Raw genomic sequence first — 21,265 nt, 5'->3', positions numbered from 1 at the left:
TCTTTAGATCAATCCTGCTAAAGCACGAGGATCCCTGTAATCTATCGAGTATATTATCGATGCTAGGAATCGGAAATCTGTTCTTGATGGTGATTTTGTTGAGAGCTCTATAGTCGATGCACATTCTCCAAGATCTGTCTTTCTTCAAAACCAACAACACTGGAGAGCAATACGGTGAAGTACTAGGCTGGACAAGACCCTTTTCCAAGAGGTCTTTCACTTGGTTCATAATCTCTTCATTCTGTGCTCGGCTCACACGGTAATGTGGCCGGTTCGATGGTGTGGTTCCAGGTATCAGATCAATGGTATGATCTTCAGGAGTGGTAACTTGCCTGGTAGGCCTTCTGAGAAGCAATCAGCATCAGAGTGGAGAAAATCTTGGCGTTCTTTATCAAGTTTAGACATATTTGTCCTATCCTTATTGCTCACTTCTTTCATAAAGATCGAGTAAACAAACAGACTGGATTTCATTAATTTAGAAATGGCCGAAGCCGATACAGTAGGGACAGACTCGCCCTTCAGTTTAATATCAAGTACAATGGTTCTGCCCTTCTCTGTAGTCAATGTCGCTTTCCTCGCCCGATAATCGACCACGGCGTTGTTCTTGTGGTACCAGGGAATCCCTAAGAGAACATCACAACCCTCCAAAGGCATTATGAAAAAGTCCTCATGCCCCAAATACCCTTGACAATGCAACCGAAGTTTGCCAATGACAAGTGTAATGGCTACGTCCCTGCCGGGTGCCGCTAGAACAACCTCCGCAAGTGGTCCCATCCGATCAAGGGTGATCTCGAGCCGTGCCGCCAATTCCGGTGAAATGAAGTTGGCCTTGGCTCCTCCATCAACGAAGATCAGGGCCTCTTGAACTTTCACTTTGCCCCAAGCTCGGCAAAGTTCTGTACTCTCGTCCATGGTGTTGGGATCGGTACCCACACAATCTGGAACCAGTCCTGTTTTCATCTTGGCTTTTCTTCCACATTTCTCAGCTGCTCTCGAACTCTCAGGCCTATCGTCGTCCTTGGATTCTGTTCTTTCGGTGCCTTTTTAGGGCACTTTGCGGAGATATGTCCATGTTCCCTGCATCGAAGGCACTTCCCCTCCTTGATGAAGCGAGTTCGCTCCTGAGGAGTAAGCTATGTATTAATCAATCTTCAAAGTACAAGAGAGCGGTTAGGGTTTCACTCGCAGACTTTGCGTCTAGTTGCTCTGCTAAGTGAGCCCAAAACCACTTATTTAAAGTTCTTACAAGGGATGCCAAAAGCAGAGCCCCAAAAGCTTCCAAATCAAAAGCAACTGTTTCTCTCACAAACCCTCTTAAGGGCTTTTCATAAAATAAAGCAATGGAACTCTCTCTCTCTCTCTCTCTCTCTCTCTCTCTCTCTCTCTCCTTGGCCAATTTGCGTCGCCAAAAGGTGAAAAATCAGCGCTATAAAATCAACCGCAAAACCCGGAAATCTGTACTGCTGCCACGTGGCATTTCTGCCGCCCGAATTAGTGTTTCAGCCAGCAGTTAGGGTTAGGGTTTCCAGAATTAGGGTACTGCAGATTAGGGTTTCTGGCAGAAATTAGGGTTTTTGCTCTCGGTAGCCACGTCATCACTTTGTGACATACTACGCTGGACCAGACTGTTTTCTAAGAGGTCTTTCACTTGGTTCATAATCTCTTCGTTCTGTGCTCGGCTCACACAGTAAGGTGGCCGGTTCGGTGGGGTGCTTCCATGTATCAGATCAACAGCACGATCCTTAGGATGAGCGGGTGGTAATTCGCCTGATAGGCCCTTTGAAAAAGCAATCGGCATGAGTGTGGAGAAATATCTTGGCGTTCGGTCAAAACATATTCGACCTTCATCCATCGTTCTATTCTCTCCCAAAAAAAAAAAGTGAGTAAAGAAACTGGAGTTCATCAAGTACAATCTCTGAGCCCTTCATTTGTCAAAGTCGCTTTCTCGGCCCGGTAGTCAACCACGGCGTTTTTGTTGTGGTACCAAGGGATTTCGAGTAGAACGTCACAACCTTCCAAGGCAAATACGTAAAACTCCTTGTGCCCTAAAACACCCTTGTCATTGCAAACGAAGTTTGCCAATCTCGGTGTAATGACAACATCCCGTCCGGGTGCCACTCGAACTGCCTCCGGCTGTGGCCTCAGTCTATTGGACGTAATTCCAAATCGAGCCGCCAATTCCAAGTGAAAAGAAGTTGGCCCTGGCTCCTTCAAAAGAGCGTCTTGATCTTTCACTTTGCCCCAAAAGCGGCAAAGTTTGTACTTTCATTCATTTGATTCGGTTTAGGCCCCACGCAATGTGGTATCAGTTCTACTTTTTATCTGCCTTTTCTGCCACGTCTCTCAGCTGCTTTAGAACTTTCTGACCTTTCTTCATTCTGTTTATTCGGTGCCTTGCTAGGGCACTTCGCAGAGATATGCCGAGTTTCCCCGCATTCAAAGCACTTCACCTGTAAGGTGCAGCGGAATGATTGTTTGCGCTTTGCTCAAGATGAGTGCTCCGAACTGTGCTCAAGGTTCCTTTTGTTCTTATGGAAGGTAGAGCCTTCTGTTCTTAATGAGAGAGTGCTATGATCACAAACAAACTGAATGGACACTGTGCGTGCAAGTGTATGAGACTGAGAGATAGAGAGAGAAGAGAGATACGACACCAGGGACGTTGTAAAACCCTCCTCCGAAGGCCCCACTCTCGTCGGCGAGAGTGGTCTACTTTTGATTGCACAATCTGGTACAAATGGTATGCATGAGACTGATGCAACTCTAGGCTATGTCGGCGATGACGACGGTGATGACGAAGTCGACCTAAGGGCTGAAATCTGCAATCTTTCTACTGCTGTCCAAAAACGCTATGGGCTGAAATCTGCTAATCTTCTATTTGCTGAATTCTGACTCTATGTCGATGGCGACGATGCGACGACGACGAGCTGAAAATGCAGATGCTGAAATCTGCGTTTTCCGGGCTGAAACTGTAAACTTGGCGGAAAGTGACTGTGCGGCGAGGAACTGCTTCGGGAAGGTGAGATCTGCGAGGTTCGGGACTTGATCTGCGTGTACTAATTGCTGAAAACTGAAAACGCTGATGTTCCTTGACTTTCCGTCGCGGAGAATCTGCAAAACGCTAGGGTTGGCTGCAGATGCAAAAACACTAGGGCTGAAAATTTGTGTTTCTGTCGCCGTGGCTCTGCAAATGCAAAACGCTAGGGCTGATCTGAGGTTCTGCTGTCGCCGGAATCTGCAAAAGCAAATCGATGGCTGATCTGTGGTGAAAACGCTAGGTGATGGCTCTGCTCCAAAAACGCTAGGTCTTCTGGGGGGGTTCTGCTAAGAAGGTGTCTGTTGAGCGTGGAGCTCCTGCTGCCTCTTCTGTCAAATAGTGCTAGCTCTAGTTTGCTTATATACAAACTTAGCAAAATTGCCCTACCTACTTTTGTTGGAAAGTCACTTAAATTAATAAGTGAAAAATGTCTAAAATAGGGAAAATAGGCTAAATTTAAAATCACTGGAAAACTCCCTTAATTGATACTAATGGATTCTGATGGGAATACTGATGATCATGCTGTGTGCAACCAGAGGATATGCATCTACACTAAGTGTCTGGACATGCATGGTCTGCGAACAGACTCACAAAAGTGCCAGAACACTTCTAAATCTAGACTAATTGGACTGACTGAACCTTGATCATGCTGTAGCTTGTCCACGGACACATAGGGTTGGTGTGTCACGTGACATCCCCTCCTTTTCAAGGTGAGGTACTGGTACCGAACTGTATGGCGTCGAGGGAGATCGCCAATAGCATTTGGAATCCTTGAAGTGACTCTTCGCCGGCCCACTCGGATGTGTGGGTCGTGCGGTACTTGAACTTCATAAAGGTCTGCAACACTTGCTTCTTTGGGCCGCGCCGAAGCGACACAAGGTCTTCTGTGGCTCCTTAGATACTTCAACTTCGTCTAGAGTCATGCTTCTTTCTTCTTCAAGAATCTCCATGGCTGAAAATTTTTGAAACCACTTCCAACACAAAACCATGAACATACCTATTCCATGTAAAGTGAGTGGAAAAAATCTGGTCTTCGCTAAAGACTGTGTATGCAATGTAGATGAACATAGAGATGGAGTGACAACCCGTTCATCAAACACATGCAAAGAATGAGATCGAATCTTTCTCTTATGATCTAGAGCAATCAACTGTGGCAATTCACAACAGAAATTCCCATGCTTGGTGCTCATACGTTCATGTGCTCTTCCTACAAATGTGTCATGCCAAGGAAGAGACATGGAGTGTGACGTCCTTGAATGCATACTTTTCAGCTTTTCATGAAAAATCCGCATACATTCGTGCTCATCCATGAGTGAAATGTGCTCAACATACAATATGTCATGCCTAGGAAAAGGGATCACATAACGATGCTGACTAAAATACAGGAAACGATCACGAATGAAACAGTCGAAAAATGCGTGCGTATCAATCATGCAAACATATAATACTTCCTTTGAGGGTTCTTTGGACCTAGGCTCGAGAGCCAAGATCGATTCTTCCTGAATGATCGAATCGTCTTGTGGGGGTTCTTTGGACCTCGACTCAAAAGCCAAGATCGGTTCTTCGTGATTGATCGAATCTACAACGAGGTTAGCTTCGCTAAAAAAAGCATCCACTAACACATCATCCTTGTGAACAATCACATCTTCTTCATGCAACTCATCATGCTTGTGAGAAATCACATCTTGATCATGCAAATCATCATGCTTGTCATTGGCATCCAAATCATTATGCAAATCATTGGCATCCAAATCATCATGCTTATCATTGTCATTCAAATCATCATGCAAGTCATTGTGAATCAAATCATCATCATGCATTACACAATCATGCAAATCCTGCGTATCATGCTTTGGAGAAGAAGAGACTGAGAGTCTCCGTCTCCTGAATCTCTTGCATCTATGCCGGCACTTGAGACAAGAGTCGCACGAACTCTTGCATGTGTTGGTCGCGGCGTTCTTGTCTTGCCTTTCTTTCGGCTTCTCTTTCTGCTTTGTCTTCTGCGTGTCTGCATTCCATTTCTGCTTTTCTTTCTTTGCATTCACGATCAAATTCTGCCATTCTTTCTGCATTTCTTGCTTCACGTTCTAAATTCTGTTTCAGAAACAATTGCTTCAAAGCCTCCATAGGAGTTAGTGCAACCCTTGACGTAGACGGGGCAGGGTCAGTAAAACCTCCTGGTCTTCTTCGCCTCTCTCATGCACATCACCTCCAAGCGAAGTATCCATTCCGCTTCGAGTGATGACCATTCTGAAGTCGTGGTTCTTGTGGGTTCTTGTGGTCTTGGGTTCTTAAGTTCACGAGAAACTTGGGTTCTTGGGGGTCTTGAGGTTCTTGAGGTGCTTGAGGTTTTCTTTCGCTTGCAAACCGTGTTGGAGAAGGATCTTCTCTTCACCCGAGTTCTACTCCTTTCCGCGGGTGCACCCCTTGGCGGCCTTGGGCTCACACCAAGGTTGCTTTTTCCCACCTCACGTCGATTGGCCGGCCGCTAAGTGCACGGTCCGCTCTCAATGAGTGAAAAGAGACACAAGGGGAGGCTGGACAAGCACTTCTTTCCTGGGATTCCTGTCACTCTTCAAAAACACGATGAGGAATCGACACGCCCAAGCGAACTTGGGTTCGTGCGACCGCAACAAGCAAAAAAAATTCTTGTGATTCTTGTGGTTCTTTCCTTGAGTTATACAGAACACTGTCAAAGCTCTGATACCAATGTAAGGTGCAGCGGAATGATTGTTTGCGCTTTGCTCAAGATGAGTGCTCTGAACTGTGCTCAAGGTTCCTTTTGTTCTTATGGAAGGTAGAGCCTTCCGTTCTTAATGAGAGAGTGCTATGATCACAAACAAACTGAATGGACACTATGCGTGCAAGTGCATGAGACTGAGAGATAGAGAGAGAAGAGAGATACGACACCAGGGACGTTGTAAAACCCTCCTCCGAAGGCCCCACTCTCGTCGGCGAGAGTGGTCTACTTTTGATTGCACAATCTGGTACAAATGGTATGCATGAGACTGATGCACTCTAGGCTATGTCGGCGATGACGAAGTCGACCTAAGGGCCGAAATTTGCAATCTTTCTACTGCTGTCCAAAAACGTTATGGGCTGAAATCTGCTAATCTTCTATCTGCTGAATTCTGACATGTCGATGGCGACGATGCGACGACGACGCGCTGAAAACACAGATGCTGAAATCTGCGTTTTCCGGGCTGAAACTGCGAATCTGGCGGAAACTGACCGTGCGGCGAGGAATTGCTGCGGGAAGGTGAGATCTACGAGGTTCGGGACTTGATATGCGTGTACTAACTCCTGAAAACTGAAAACGCTGATGTTCCTTGACTTTCCGTTGCGAAGAATCTGCAAAACGCTAGGGTTGGCTGTAGATGCAAAAACACTAGGGCTGAAAATCTGTGTTTCTGTCGTCGTGGCTCTGCAAATGCAAAACGCTAGGGCTGATATTAGGTTCTGCTGTCGCCGGAATCTGCAAAAGCAAATCGATGGTTGATCTGTGGTGAAAACGCTAGGTGATGGCTCTGCTCCAAAAACGCTAGGTCTCCTAGGGGGGTTGTGCTGAGAAGGTGCCTGTTGAGCGTGGAGCTCCTGTTGGCTCTTCTGCCAAATAGTGCTAGCTCTAGTTTGCTTATATACAAACTTAGCAAAATTGGCCTACCTACTTTTGTTGGAAAGTCACTTAAAAATTAATAAGTGAAAAATGTCAAAAATAGGGAAAATAGGCTAAAATCAATGGAAAATTCCCCTAACTGATACTAATGGATTCTGATGGGAAGGCTGATGATCATGCTGTGTGCAACCAGAGGATATGCATCTACACTAAGTGTCTGGACATGCACGGTCTGCGAACAGACTCACAAAAGTGCCAGAACACTTCTAAATCTAGACTGACTGGAGTGACTGGACCCTAATCATGTTGTAGCTTGTCCACGGACACATGGGGTTGGATGTGTCACGTGACATCCCCTCCTTTTTGTAGCAAGCTCTCTCCTAAGGAGTAAGATTGGGTCGTGCATCCTTCTTTTCTGGGTTGCTCTTTCTCTTTCTACTGTCATTTGTCGAAGTCTGTTCAGCTCTTTGTGTCATGATCTCATTGGTGGGATAGGTCAAACTGCCAGAGTAAATGGCAAAACCCCGTTTCGCATGACTTATCATCTCCTGAATGGAAACTGACTTCTGTTTCAAGCAGTGATCTCGGATCTCTGTAGGTAGACCCAAGGTAAACCGCTCAATCTGTTCCTTGAACGAGATCTTCTTAAGTGAAGAGGGGGGTAGAAAAGATGGGCATCCGAAGATGGTTCCAAGCAGTTCGTATATCACGTTCATACTCTCGAGTCAACCAAGAAGAAATAAAAAGACTCTTGAATTTCAGCTATTTAACTGGCGCAGTCTTTCTTAATAGAAGCGTGGAGTCTGGACCACCAAGTTCGAGCATTCCCCTTAAAGTAAGAGGCAGCTCTCTGAATCTTAGAGTGCTCTGAGTAACGTCCTCCCGGGAAAGCGATGTCAAACTGCTCTACAAAAGACAAAGCCTTCGAAGCATCTCTATATCCTGAAAACGTGTCAAGTATAGTTGACTGTCCACCTTCCTTAAACTCTCGGACTTTCTTGCTTTGTCTTCCAGAAAGTCATACTGGTTGGCTTTGTAAAAATTCTTCTTCTTTGCATAAAAGTTGCTGTCATCAGAGTCTGAACTGTCTGTAGACGAGTCCTTTGTAGAACTGTCACTCATTGGGCGAGATTTTGACTTCTTTGTCTTTTTCTTGCTCTTTCCGAAGTGTTGGCTTTTTGCCTTTTCGGTCTGCTTCGCTCGAGTAAGATGAGCTAGAAGAACTTTCAGAAGAAGAAGAAGAAGAACTGTGTACTTCTTCAAATCGAACACGCTTCTTCTGTTACTTTGCCATTTCAAATGTCGACTGACGACCCAAATAACCCGGGAAGTCAGTGCCTTTCTTTTGCTTTTTGCCGTGCTTTTTAGCTTTGTTTTGCACGTCAAAAAGCTGAGCAATTCGTGCATTGACCACTTCTTCTAATTCCTTCTCTTTATATTTCTTGTTAGCAGAAGGTTTCTTGAGAGCAGGTTTTGGGAGTGGTGTTGTGGTTTTCTGCCACTGTGCATGCACCTCCTGGAAAGAAGTCTCGCTCATATATTTTGCAAATTTTGGGTCCTTCGCAAAATTGAGCATCATCTTTGTTGCATCACCAATCAATTGACGACGCTCCATCTCTTGACGCTCCGCCTGAGTAGGCCGGGGCGGGCCATACTCCTTGCCAGAATCTTCGTTGTGATCTCTTCCCGCATCTCCGGATGTAGAGGGAGTCGACTGATCTTTGCCTGAAGGCATAGGTGCCGCGGAAAAAAATTGGGATCAGATTTCCCGTAGAAGAGAAATCTGCTGTGCTCTGACCAGTGCATTAATCACTAACTTGTGATCTTGTAATGCCTGAAAGACCTGAAGCAGATGATCTGTGTGTTCTGATGTAACAATGATATTGTCAAAGAAAGTGCCAACAAATAGCTTGTACTCTCAAAAAATATTGTCTATCATCCGTTAAATGTTGCAGGAGCATTGGTGAAGCCAAAAGGCATCACCAAAAACTCAAACAACCCAAAAGTCGTCCTAAAGGCTGCCTTGTAGACGTCTCGCGGCGTGATTCGGATCTGATGATATCCACTCTTCAAATCAATCCTGTTAAAACACGAGGATCCCTATAATCTATCAAGTATATCATCGATCCAAGGAATCGGAAATCTGTTCTTGTTGGTGATTTTGTTGAGAGCTCTATAATTGGTGCACATTCTCCAAGATCTGTCTTTCTTCAAAACCAACAATACTGGAGAGCAATACGGTAAAGTACTAGGCTGGATAAGACCCTTTTCCAAGAGGTCTTTCACTTGGTTCATAATCTCTTTGTTCTGTGCTCGGCTCACACGGTAAGGTGGCCGGTTCGGTGGTGTGCTTCCTGGTATTGTTGCTAAATTGACTTTATCTGACAGAAAAATAATTCTAAATGAATTATTGGATTTATAAGTGAGAGGGTTTTGTCGCTTGGAACACCCAGGAAAAATAATTCTAAATGAGTTATTGGAATTTTAAGTGAGAGGGTTTTTCTCACTAGAGACATCCGAGTACAAAGTATTCCTAGTGCGTCATTCAAAGTAATGACGGGAGCACTGTGAACGGGAATATTTGTAAGGCCACCAGGAACGGGTACTTCTGATGCGTCACATCGGACTGGTGACAGGGAGCATCGGGAAGAAGTATCCGACCATCCAGGAACGAACATCTCTGATGCGTCATAGGATGGGTGACATAGAGCATCGTGAAGGGGATTGTCCCGTAAGTTTGGTAGGAAAGGACTAGGTGATGGGTATTCCTGATGCGTCACAAGGTGGGTGACGGGTGCATCGGAAAGGGGATATCCATAGTCGAGAGGAAATCCGAACTGGAAAAGAGGAATACGCGTAAAGACGCAAGCACGAGAATAAAGATGGGTTCTGAGAAGCTTTTCTTAAAAAGCGGAATATTTTAACGAGTTTTCCAGGAAGAGCAGACGCTTTCCCGCGAGGAATCTATGTCTGCATTGCATTTGTGCATGTTGTTGCATCTAGGGACGCCTGGGAAGTGTTGTGAAAAGCATTGTTTTAAACTTATAAGGTTTTATTGAGTTTTTGGGCAGGTTCAGACCAATTTTACAATATGTCAGCCGTCCACTTAATAAGTGGGCAGCCACTTAGAAAATAAAGCAACAAAAGCAGCCAACGAATTCTCTCTCCCTATTTCAGGTAGAACAGAAAAAGAAAAAAAAAAAGAAAAAAGAAAAAAAAAAACAGCCGCGATCTCTACGCGAGCAGCTATTTGTGCCGTGGTGAAGGAGCTATAAAAGCACCACATGCCCTCACTGAAAGGCAGTTGCCAGCACCAGCAAGGGAAGACTCTGCCGTCAGAAGACGCAAGGGATCGCGAGACTACGAAGCACGGAAGTCGCTTTTCCCGCGCAAGAGCGACAGGTATCTATATTGGATTTGCCATACGATTGTTGTCGCATGTTTGTGTGTAGTTGCAGGTACTTCGTCGCGAAGGAGAAGCGGGAAGGCTTCGGCCTACGCTTGGAAATTCCAAGAACGGAATTCGGAAATTGTTTGCGGAGTTTCGACTCCGAGTATAGACGGAAAAAGGATTGAAAGCTCGTCTCTCGGATTTCCCTTACGGGAAGGAACGACCATCGAATCAGAGAATTAGAACGGAGGGGTTTTCTCCGGTTCTTGTGCTTGTAAAAAGATTCTCCCTAATAAAGGATTCTCTTTAAGGGGGGGGACCAGCCCATCTTATGGTCCCCAGTACTGTGTCTATCTTCTCACTCTCTCTCTCTCTCTTTCTATCAATTTCTCTCTATATCCTTTGGCTTCAGTATTAAGTGATCAATTCTATTTATCCGAGTATATTTTATATTGTTATGTGCTCCCGTTTGTGACAAGTATCAAATCAATAGTATGATCTTCAGGACGAGCGGGTGGTAACTCGCCTGATAGGCCCTCCGAAAAGCAATCGGCATAAGAGTGGAGAAAATCTTGGCATTCTTTATCAAGTTTAGACATATTTGTCCTATCCTTATCATTCAGTTCTTTCATAAAGATAGAGTAAACAAACAGACTGGATTTTATTGATTTAGAAATGGCCGAAGCCGATACAATAGGGACAGACTCGCCCTTCAATTTAATATCAAGTACAATGGTTCTGCCCTTCTCTGTAGTCAATGTCGCTTTCCTCGCCCGATAATCGACCATGGCGTTGTTCTTGTGGTACGAGGGAATCCCTAAGAGAACATCACAACCCTCCAAAGGCATTATGAAAAAGTCCTCATGCCCCAAATACCCCTGACAATGCAACCGAAGTTTGCCAATGACATGTGTAATGGCTACGTCCCTGTCGGGTGCCGCTAGAACTGCCTCTGCAAGTGGTCCCATATGATCGGGAGTGATCTCGAGCCGCGCCGCCAATTCTGGTGAAATGAAGTTGGCCTTGGCTCCTCTATCAAAGAAGATCAGGGCCTTTTGGTCTTTCACTTTGCCCCAAGCTCGACAAAGTTCTGTACTTTCGTCCATGGTGTTGGGATCGGTACCCACACAATCTGGAACCAGTCCTGTTTTCATCTTGCCTTTTCTTCCACATTCCTCAGCTGCTCTCGAACTCTCAGGCCTTTTGTCGTCCTTAGTCATTTCGTTCTTTCTGTGCCTTTTTAGGGCACTCCGCGGAGATATGTCCATGTTCCCCGCATCCCAAGCACTTTCCCTCCCTAGTAAGGTTGGGTCGTGCATCCTTCTTTTCTGGGTTGCTCTTTCTCTTTCTACTTTCATTTGCTGAAGTCTGTTCGGCTCGTTGTGTCATGACCTCATCGGTGGGGTAGGTCAGACTGCCAGAGTGAATGGCAAAACCCTGCTTCGCATGACTCATCAACTCCTGAATAGAAGCTGACTTCTGTACCAAGCAGTGATCTTGGATCTCTGTAGGTAGATCCAAGGTAAACCGCTCAGATCTTCTTGAATGAAGAGGCGGGTAGGAAAGAGCTTTAGAATCTCTCACAATAAGCATCCATTGTATCTCTGTTGGTCATCCGAAGATGGTTCTAAGCAGCTCGTATATCGCGTTCATACTCTTGAGTTAGCCAAGAAGAAATGAAAACCTTCTTAAATTTCAGCCATTTAACAGGTGCAGTCTTGTTTAAAAGAAGTGTGGACCACCAAGTTCGAGCATTCCCCTTAAAATAAGAGGCAGCTCTCCGAATCTTGGAGTGCTCTGAGTAGCGTCCTCCCGCAAAAGCAATGTCAAACTGTTGTATAAAAGACAAAGCCTTCGAAGCATCTTTATATCCTTGAAAAGTGTCAAATTTGATCGACTGTCCACCTTCATTCAACTCTGGAACTTTCTTGCTTTTATCTTCCAGAAAGTCATACTGGTTGGCTTTATAAAAATCTTCTTGTTCGCATAAAAGTTGTCGTCATCAAAGTCTGAACTGTCTGTAGACGAGTCCTCTGTAGAACTGTCACTTAGTGGGCGAGATTTAGACTTCTTTGCCTTTTTCTTACCCTTTCCGAAGCGTTGTTTCTTGCTTCGCTTTTTGCCTTTTCTGTCTTCTTCGCTCAAATCTGAAGAGCTAGTAGAACTGTCAGAAGAAGAAGAAGAAGAAGAAGAAGAAGAAGAAGAAGAACAACTGGGTACTCCTTCAAATCGAACACGCTTCTTCTGTTTCTTTGCTTTATGAAATGTCGGTTGACGACCCAAATAACCCGGGAAGTCAGTGCCTTTCTTCTGCTTTTTGCCGTGCTTTTTGGCTTTGTTCTGCACGTCTAGCGTGATGACCCTTCTAACCAGAGAATTTTTGCTTATAGAGATTTCAAACGGAGATTGATTTACTTATCTAGCGCCATGGAATTGGGTTCTTTTTCTTATAAAATATTTGAAAGGTATAATATAAGGATCCTATTTAAGCTCTTGTATACCCTTGAGAACTACTCTTATGAAGATTTGGAGCTAAGAGAGTCTCATAGTACTCAACTTCGAGTACTGTTAGGCAAATTTCTGAAGTCCAAATGTCCTAGTCTGAAAAATCCCTTGGTTGGAAAGAAAGATTTGTTGATAACTATCTTTACCTCCCCTGACTTAGACAAGATTGGATTAAGCTCTATTTTGAGATCTCAAGAAGCTTTGGATGCTCTCCCTCCTTGTGTGAGAAAGGTATGGAACCATCCTGTCGTAGCTTTCAAATATGTGAAAACTTTAGGACAAAAAGCTTTCAACTATAGTGACATAGGACGTAATCTTAAAAAGCAAGAGAGGCTTGCAATCTCAAGTATTGATTGCCCTTGTAGTAAAACTGCCTTTTCTTCTTACGTAAATGGAGCTTTGGGTCATGTAGTTACTGTCGATTGTTCTATCCTTCCTTCGGATTCTTTGAAAGACCTTTTCTCAACAGGTACTAAATATAGGCTCCCTTCCTCAAACGACTCTTGCCTTCTCAAAGCCATAGAAAAAGGAATTTCTAGTTTCGTAGTAAAGTTTGAGGAGTCTTTAGGAGTTCAAGGTATTTTTACCCATTGGAAGTCTGTTTTGAAATTAGCATCTTGCTCTCGGAAAGTTTCTTCAGGAAGGAATAGCTTATCTTCTTCTGATCGTGATGCTCTTAGGAAATTTCATCGTGATTTTGTAATCTCTTATGTAGATAAGTGCTCTAATAACTTTGTTGTTACGTGCAAAAAGTTCTATTTAGAATGCTTGTTAGGTGAAGTAAATTCTCAGACTTACAGTGATTGTGATCTTTCAATGCAAGAGGTTATCTTGATACATCAAGACTTTTGTAAGTCTTTTGGTTTTAAGTGGCAGCCTAAATTACCTTTTTTATATACCGTTTGGAAGTTCCACAAGAACCCTATAAAGCCTAGATTTATAGCTGCTTCTTGTAACACCTCTTTGACCGAGGTTTCCAAATGGCTTAGTTATTGTTTCAAAGCCATTTTACCTAGCGTAAATGAATTGTGGAATAATATGCTAAAGGAAGCAGACGTACCTACCGATTCAAGTTGGATTTTAAATGATTCAGTAGGTGTGATTCTTGTTTTAAAGTTTTTGAACTCTTCAAGAAGCCTTAAGGAGAAATCTTCTCCTTTATGTCTCCAAACTTTTGACTTTACAACGCTATACACGAAGCTAAATTTAGAGGACCTTAAATTTAGAGTCAAGTCTCTTATTTCAAAAGTTTTTGCGTACAAGCTTGAGAAGGATAGGTACAAGGCATTGCTAGTAGAAAAGTCAGCCTTGAACTTTGACTTCTTATGGCTGAAAAATAAGAATGTAGATGTAGACAAAGGAAGAAAGAGATTCACCAGGATTGTAGATGACATTGACATCATATCTTGGTTAGATTTTCTTTTGGACAATTTATATATAACCATCGGCGACTCTCTTTTCAAGCAAACAATTGGTATCCCTATGGGTACCAATTGTGCTGTTTTTCTTGCTAATTTCTATCTTTTTACTTATGAGTTTGATTTTATGGAGCGTCTTGTCCTTGCTAACACTTGCCCAATATTTTTGCACAAGTTATGCAATGTAAGACGCTTTGTAGATGATCTTTTTGTCCCTGACGTTCCTTCTTTTAAAGATTTTATGTACTTGAATTCGAGTTCTGTAGGCGGAGGGATTTATCCCAAGGAGTTTTGTGAACTTAACTGTACCACAAATAGTGATTGTTGTGTCTTTTTAGACCTTAAGATTTTTCAGACTCCCTTGGGATTAGAAGTAGATATCTATGATAAGCGCCTTGAACCAGAATATGCCAATCTAAAAATCATCCGCATGCCTCACATTTCTTCGAACATTTCTCTTTTAGCTAAGTACGGTGTCATTTGCTCTCAACTATTTAGATTTTCTCGTCTTTGTTCTATAGTAAATCTACTTTTGTTGTTCAATCTTGCCATCTTATTTCTTTACTAGTTGAAAAAGGATACTCATTCAAAAGAATCATGAAAAAAGTTCGTTCATTTTTGCATCGTAGTAAGTTTATTTTTAGTGTTTCTTCCTTTGGAATGTTCAAGATAATCAGTAGTAAATTCAATAGAAGTGGGGAGCTAAAAAGCCGACTTATTGTTTGACTTAATAACACCTTATGTTGTTGTTTTGATCTTTAGCGTTTCTAGTATTTTCACTATAGCTTGACAATTGCTAGCCTTTATCATGGCTGAGTATGCCCATCACTTCCGGAGGGTGATAGAAACTCAGCTCGTTGGTTTTGTAGAGTACATTCAAAGCATGAATGACCTCTATATAAACCTGCACCTACTCTTGGGCACTGACGACGTGAGTAGGGATGTCATAGCTGTTGTCCAAGCTATGCATGATAAAGGTGATAATCTTATTCTTCCTGTTTGGACAAGCAATGAAGTTGAGATCACATATTGTCAAGTTTGGTTTTTTGCTCTTCGTAGGTTTGTAGTAGTATTCATTTTTCGATTTCATATTTAGCTTACCTGAGGACTTAAGAATGTGTTCCGTTATAGGTTGTTGTGTGAAGTTTGATTTCTAGGATTAAGTTTTTAAGATGTCTTATCCTTTTTTTGCTTAAAGTTGAGTACTTGTTTTAAGCCAAGTAAGTTGCGTCAACTTATTTTACACATACCTTTTTTGAAAACATTTTTAAGTTAATAATGTTTTGTTTTATCTAGTTTTGTTTTGAAGCAATCAAAGTGATTTAGTTAGTTAGTTTATTTGTTTTTGTTTTTCTTTTCTTTTCGTGTGTCCCTTGCTTTTATAGTTTTATGAGTGCTTTATTCCCTCTTATAATTCGTGAGTTCAGACTATTCTGAACTTATGAAGGTATATATTGTTCTGCACGTCAAAAAGACGAGCAATCCGTACATCAATCACCTCTTCTAGTTCCTTCTCTGAATATGTCTTGTGAGCAGAAGGTTTCTTGAGAGCGGGTTTCGGGGGTGGTGTTGTGGTTTTCTGCCACTGCTCGTGCACTTCCTGAAAAGAAGTCTCGGTCATATATTTTGCCAATTTTGGGTCCTTCGCAAAACTGAGCATCATCTTTGTTGCATCGCCGATCAATTGACGACGCTTCACCTCTTGTTGCTCCGCCTGAGTAGGCCGAGGCGGGCCATACTCTTTGCTAGAATCTTCGTTGTGATCCCTGCCCGCATCTCCGGATGCAGAGGGAGTCGAGTGATCCTCGCGTGAAGCCATAGCTGCCGCGGAAAAAAAAATAAAATTAAGATCGGATTTTCCGTAGAAGAGAAATCGGCCGTGCTCTGATACCACTGTAACAGACTTGGACACTCCAAGTCAAGAATCAATCACGACAGCACCAAATAACCACTTCAAAACAATTCACAGATCACAATAGATTTGCACTAGCCCGGCGGAGTTCCGTGCCTAGAGATATTGGCCCCAAAGACTGGCGCCCTTTCGGTATTCCTTTTTATATTAATCAGTGTTCAAAGTACAAGAGTGGTTCCGGTCTCACTCTCAGACTTTGTGTCTAGATGCTCTGCAGAGTGGGAGGCCAATCCACATATTTATTTTACAAGGGATGCCAAAAGCAGAGCCCCAAAAGCTAAAAAATAAAGCAGAGGTTCTTTTCTCTCTCACAAGCTCTCTTGAGCTTCAGAAAATAAAGCAAAAGATTTTCTCCTCTCTCTCTCTCTCTTTTCCAATTTGCGTAGGAAAAAGCAAGTCTGCCGCAGCCTGCAGTTTGCGCCGTAATTTCCGGAATGAGCCGTACGGTGCCACTTCATCATCACGGGTTCTGCCCTGCTGCCCTTTTAGGGTTAGGGTTAGGGTTAGGGTGTTTGTTGTTTTAGGGTTTTTGGCAGATTTTAGGGTTTGCAGGTTTTAGGGTTAGGGTTTCCTCTCGGGCAGACATGTCATCACTTTGTGACACCGTGACAACACCAAATAACCACTTCAAAACAGTTCATAGTTCACAATTTATTCGACACTGGCCCGGCGGAGTTCCGTGCCTAGAGATATTGGTCCCAAAGACTGTCGTCCCTTTCGGTATTTCTTTTTGTATTAATCTGTGTCCAAAGTACAAGAGTGCAGGCAGGCGCTCACTCTCAGACTCTACGTCCAGATGCTCTGAGTTGTGAGAGGCTTGCTCACCAATTTAAAGGTACAAGGGATGCCAAAAGCAGTGCCCCAAAAGGTGAAAATTAAAAGCTTAAAAGCTTTGCAAAAATAAAGCAGTTTTCTCTTTCTCTTTCTCTCTTGCTAAAATAAAGCAGCTTTCTCTCTCTTCTGGTCCTTATGCTTTAATTAATAAAGCAACTCTTCAAAGGCTCTCAAGCCCCTTTTTGCGTAGAAGTCAGCAACCAGCAAAAAGCATCGCCCAAATCTCTGCCAGCGCTGCCACGTCATTTCCGGAAATTGCACCGCGATTCACGGGCTGCCATGTCAGCAATTGGTACGGCCAGCCACGTCAGCTATTTCCGCAGCCATGCCAGAATTAGGGTTAGGGTTTCTGTAGAGCGGGCAGCCACGTCATCACTTTGTGACAGGTTCCGAGGCGTTGGGGTGAGCAATTAAGGCTCTATGGCTTGGAGGAATCAGATATCTATCCCTTATGTTGTAGTTGTGATTTAGCAGCTGGCTTGTGTCATGTCATGTGAAAAGGACGATCCTTGGGGAGCACTGAACCCCCCCCCCCCCCCCCCCCCCCCCCCCCAAACCAACACACACAGCCCTTTTTTGCCCCCAAAAAAAGGAAAAGAAGAAGAAAAAAAGAACCACCACCACCGCTTGGCACCAGGACACATCCATCTAGGTCCTACACACACATACACACATCTCCTTATGTAGGTGTTATGTATATTTCTATGAGTCTACACAGTATGAATTTGTCTATGTGTACATCTATATATGCTTATATCATGCATCTATGCTCATGTTTTGTACGTATGCAGGCAAGCACATAGTTCTGCTTGCTTACATCTGTGGCTATATTTTTGTTTTGTGTACTGTTGTGTGTATGTCTCTTTTCAGCTAATGAAACAATAGAGACTATTGGTTGCAGTAAACAGATGACTATTTAAGTGTTTATACGTACATACTCTTTCTCATAGTCATGCAGATGAAGGTGGAAGCAGGATACCTTTTTCTCTTTAACTGACTTCGCAGATTATGTGTTCATACAGACACACTCATACACATTATCAGACATAGGGGGGGAGCATTGTTTAGTGTGTCTTTTCTGTTTCACTGCTGTCTTTTTTGTTCATGGACTAGTACCATGAGTTTATACTTGGACAAAGCTGTTCCTTGCTTCATCTATTCACACATGCATGGAGAGAATAAAAAAGTAACAATTCAGGAAGAAGAGGAATAACTAATTACGTATACATGTATATATAGTAAATACACTAACGAACTAAGTAATGACAATTTCTCAGTAGATAAAAAAGGGGGGATTCATTGTAGCTTTTGCTGTTACACATTCATAGTCTGATGCCTATATTGTCTTGTGGGTGGCATCCATGAGTCAATGACTTGCACTTTCCTTTAGAGGTGGATCTGGGGCTTTTCCTGGATCTAGGTGTATGTTTAATAACATTGAAATTTGAATTCCTTCATTTCTGTAGCAATGCTGGACAAGACAGCTCCAAATCTGGCACAAGAATCAAGGCTGCCTCTAAAACAAACGCAAGGCGTCCTTTTTCAGCTGAGTTTTCACCTTGCGAGGGGAACTTGTCACCTAGCCTACATCAAGTTTGTAGACCTTGGGATAGAGGAGATCTTTACCGGCGTCTAGCAACATTCAAGTCCATGACCTGGTTTGGAAAGCCTGAGGTAATTTTGTAATTCTTAAAATTTTGATAACTCTAGAGGTTTTAAGTGTTTTTAAACAGTCTGGACGTCTGTTTTGACTGTCATGTTTCTCTGGTTTTTAAATCTAGACAGGTTAAATTCCATGCTTAGTTTTCAGAAAGATCTTTTTGATAATTTGTAAGTTTGCTCTATAGACAAACTAGGTGTATACAGAGTGGTGACCTTTAAATATTTAACCCATCAATTGGAGAACCAAAATTAACTGGTGGAAGGAACACTTCTGTGGGGGACCACTATATTTTGTGACTCTCGTAGCAAGATGGCTGGCAGCAGGGTATATAAATTCATAGCTAAGATGTTTTGATGTCATTGGATACCATCGGAAAGGGTTCAAAACTAAACTTTTATCAATACAAACTGTTCTGCTGTGGTCAGTATCGGGCAATGTTTAGCAGAAAGCTTGCATCAGGTTTTGTAGTCCTCGGATAGAAGAGTTCTTTTTTCGCTTCTAACAACCTTCAAGTCCATGGCCTGTTTTAGGAAGCCTCAGGTAATTGACTGAAGTCTCTGTTTTACTACAGCCAAGAAGTGTCAAGCATGCATTTAAAGAATCTATGGAAGCTTCATTGCAAAAATTGTTATCTTAATATGGTTTTAAAGAAAACCTGTGCTGCTCTAGTTGTTATCGAGCAATTTAATCTGTTGATCTTGGAGTCTCTTAGGGTGTCTTTTGAGTGGTCTCTGCTCTTTATCAGCCCACTTATTTGCTTGTGCACATGCATCAGGTAGCCGGGCCTATCAGTTGTGCCAGAAACGGCTGGGTGAATGTTGATGTGGACCTGATTGGTTGTCAAGGCTGTAACACTATGCTCAGTTTTCCTTGCCCACCAACATGGTCTCAGCATGAAGGTATCTGACATTCATAAAAGTTCTGTTTTCAGTATTCATTTTATTTTGGGGGAGGGAACTCGCTTGTTTTTGCCAAAAGGAGAGTTGATGGGGTAGAGCTACTTTCAAATGAACTCGCATATGTGGAAATGGCGAGTGCTGCGTGTGCTTATTGATTCTGCTGCTTTTGCCACCACTGAACAATTTCAGCCACTTAAGACTAGGAGGGGCTGAAGGCTTTACTTAACTAGATTTGTGGTTTTTGTTTCCAATTGAAAATCATTAATCAACTGTGAAAGGTGTTTTCACCGTTGTGATTTTGCATCCACAATTGACTATGACCGTTGTGGCAAACATTTAAGCCGATTCCAACCTAAAATCAGTGTTTCGTAGTCCAGCTTTAATTTCTGTTAAATGTCTGTGCTTGGTCATTTAGTTGACAGCGCTGCAGCATCTTTTAGCGAAAAGCTGGAAGCTGGGCACATGTCTCTGTGTCCATGGAAAGGAAACGCTTGTTCGGAAACTTTGGCACAGTTTCCTCCTACGCCTGTGGAGGTGCTTGTTGATGGTTTTCAAGATCGTTGCGATGCACTATATCAACTTTTGGCTCTACCAGCACTCTCAAACACTGCAATTGATTACTTGAAGCAAGCGAAAGGGCCTCAGATGGAACGATTTATTGCACAGGCAGCTTCTAGTTCTGCGGTTGTGAATGGGACATCTGAAGGTTCCTTTGCCATTGCTTACTTTCAGGTTTAATCTTTACATGCATGGAAATTTAAGCTTCATAGACTATGCACGTTTACATGGGCAATGCTCGTGAAATGTATGATATCTATCAATGTTTCTTTTGGCAGGCACAAAGAATAATCAGCCTTTGTGGCTGGGAGCTCAGGCTACTTCCTTACATAGTTGACTGTGAGGATGATAATGCAGAGTCGTTGAGAAAGAGTGCAATGTTTATGGCTGACAGCAAAGCAACAAACTCAAGGCTCGTGGAGTCTGGACCCAGAGTTTTGCTTTATTCCCCAATAAAAGAAATGGTGGATCAAAACGAGAGTGGTCCAATCAAAACAGCTAGTCCAGAACAGAAGCTTGATTTAGGATCGGCTGTATTGGACTGCTCACTGTGTGGAGCGAGTGTGGGGTTATGGCTCTTTTCAAAGATACCTCGTCCATCTAGAAGGACAAGAGCTGAACCTCTCATGGCTGATACAGATTCTGGTGCATGTGAGGTTAGTGCTGCAAGTGAGATTCAGAATGGAAGTTGTGATGATCAGAATGGATTTAATACCAATCGCTCAGGGAAAGAAGACACAGCAACAAGCAATCGTTTGAAGGTAGAATCTAAACCTGCCAACGTACTGACACTGAAACTCACCATCGCTGGTGGCCCCCGCCCCACTGCCCTCCCTCAACCTGCTGGAAATAAAGTTACAAAAACGTCTGAAAAGCTTGATGTTCAAGATGTGGGCAACAAGAAATCAAGCTCTGACATTGAGGATGGTGGTGAAACTGGCTTGATTGTTAAGAAACGTAAAAGGAATGGGGCACTGGAACAAAGAGGTGCTACATATCAGAATGTGAGGGTAGTGCCTTGTCTTTCATCTGTCAATGCAGTTGATACCTGCTTTACTTCCCGCCCAGAGAATTCTGCAGAGAGCGTGGAAATGCCCTCAAAGTACAGGCAAACTAGTTTGACGAGTGTAGAGAACAGCGACAGTAAAAGGCAGAGACGCCCTTCTGATGAGGCAGCTGAATATGCTATTTCCTGCAAGGATATTGGTATTGGTATGTCTGATCACAAAAGTAGTCCTCTGGAGGGTGGAATTGAAGGGACAACATCAGCCCTACTTGATGGAAGTGAACTGGGTTCGAGTTTCTGTGGAAACAGAAAAAATAGTTCACCAGTGTATGATACGAGAAAGTCGGTGGAACCCTCAAGCAGAGGACATGGAAGTCCTACAGAGGCACTGCATCCACAAGGTAGACCTTGTTCAGGAGAGTGTTTTTA

The 21,265-nt window shown here is 43.2% G+C and overlaps 1 protein-coding gene across 4 annotated transcripts in view; it reads left to right on the top strand.

The window, feature by feature from the left end:
* Nucleotides 1–21,265, top strand: part of LOC147440246 (C3HC zinc finger-like protein) — a 70,669-nt gene that overhangs the window by 48,361 nt on the left and 1,043 nt on the right. For 3 of the 4 annotated variants that reach the window (XM_086530033.1, XM_086530032.1, XM_086530036.1), the window contains exons 2-5: nucleotides 18,177–18,384; nucleotides 19,149–19,272; nucleotides 19,688–20,004; nucleotides 20,109–21,237. In XM_086530033.1, coding sequence (XP_086386159.1) covers nucleotides 18,177–18,384; nucleotides 19,149–19,272; nucleotides 19,688–20,004; nucleotides 20,109–21,237 — 1,778 coding nt within the window. The remainder of the gene's footprint in view (nucleotides 1–18,176; nucleotides 18,385–19,148; nucleotides 19,273–19,687; nucleotides 20,005–20,108; nucleotides 21,238–21,265) is intronic. The other variant, XM_086530034.1, reaches the window with a different exon arrangement.

The sequence above is a fragment of the Adiantum capillus-veneris genome, chromosome 15 (genome assembly GCF_014529385.1).
Source record: "Adiantum capillus-veneris isolate H3 chromosome 15, ASM1452938v2, whole genome shotgun sequence".
Taxonomy (NCBI): Eukaryota; Viridiplantae; Streptophyta; class Polypodiopsida; order Polypodiales; family Pteridaceae; genus Adiantum; species Adiantum capillus-veneris.
Note: the sequence above shows the minus strand (reverse complement) of the source record. Positions and strands in the feature narration are given on the sequence as shown.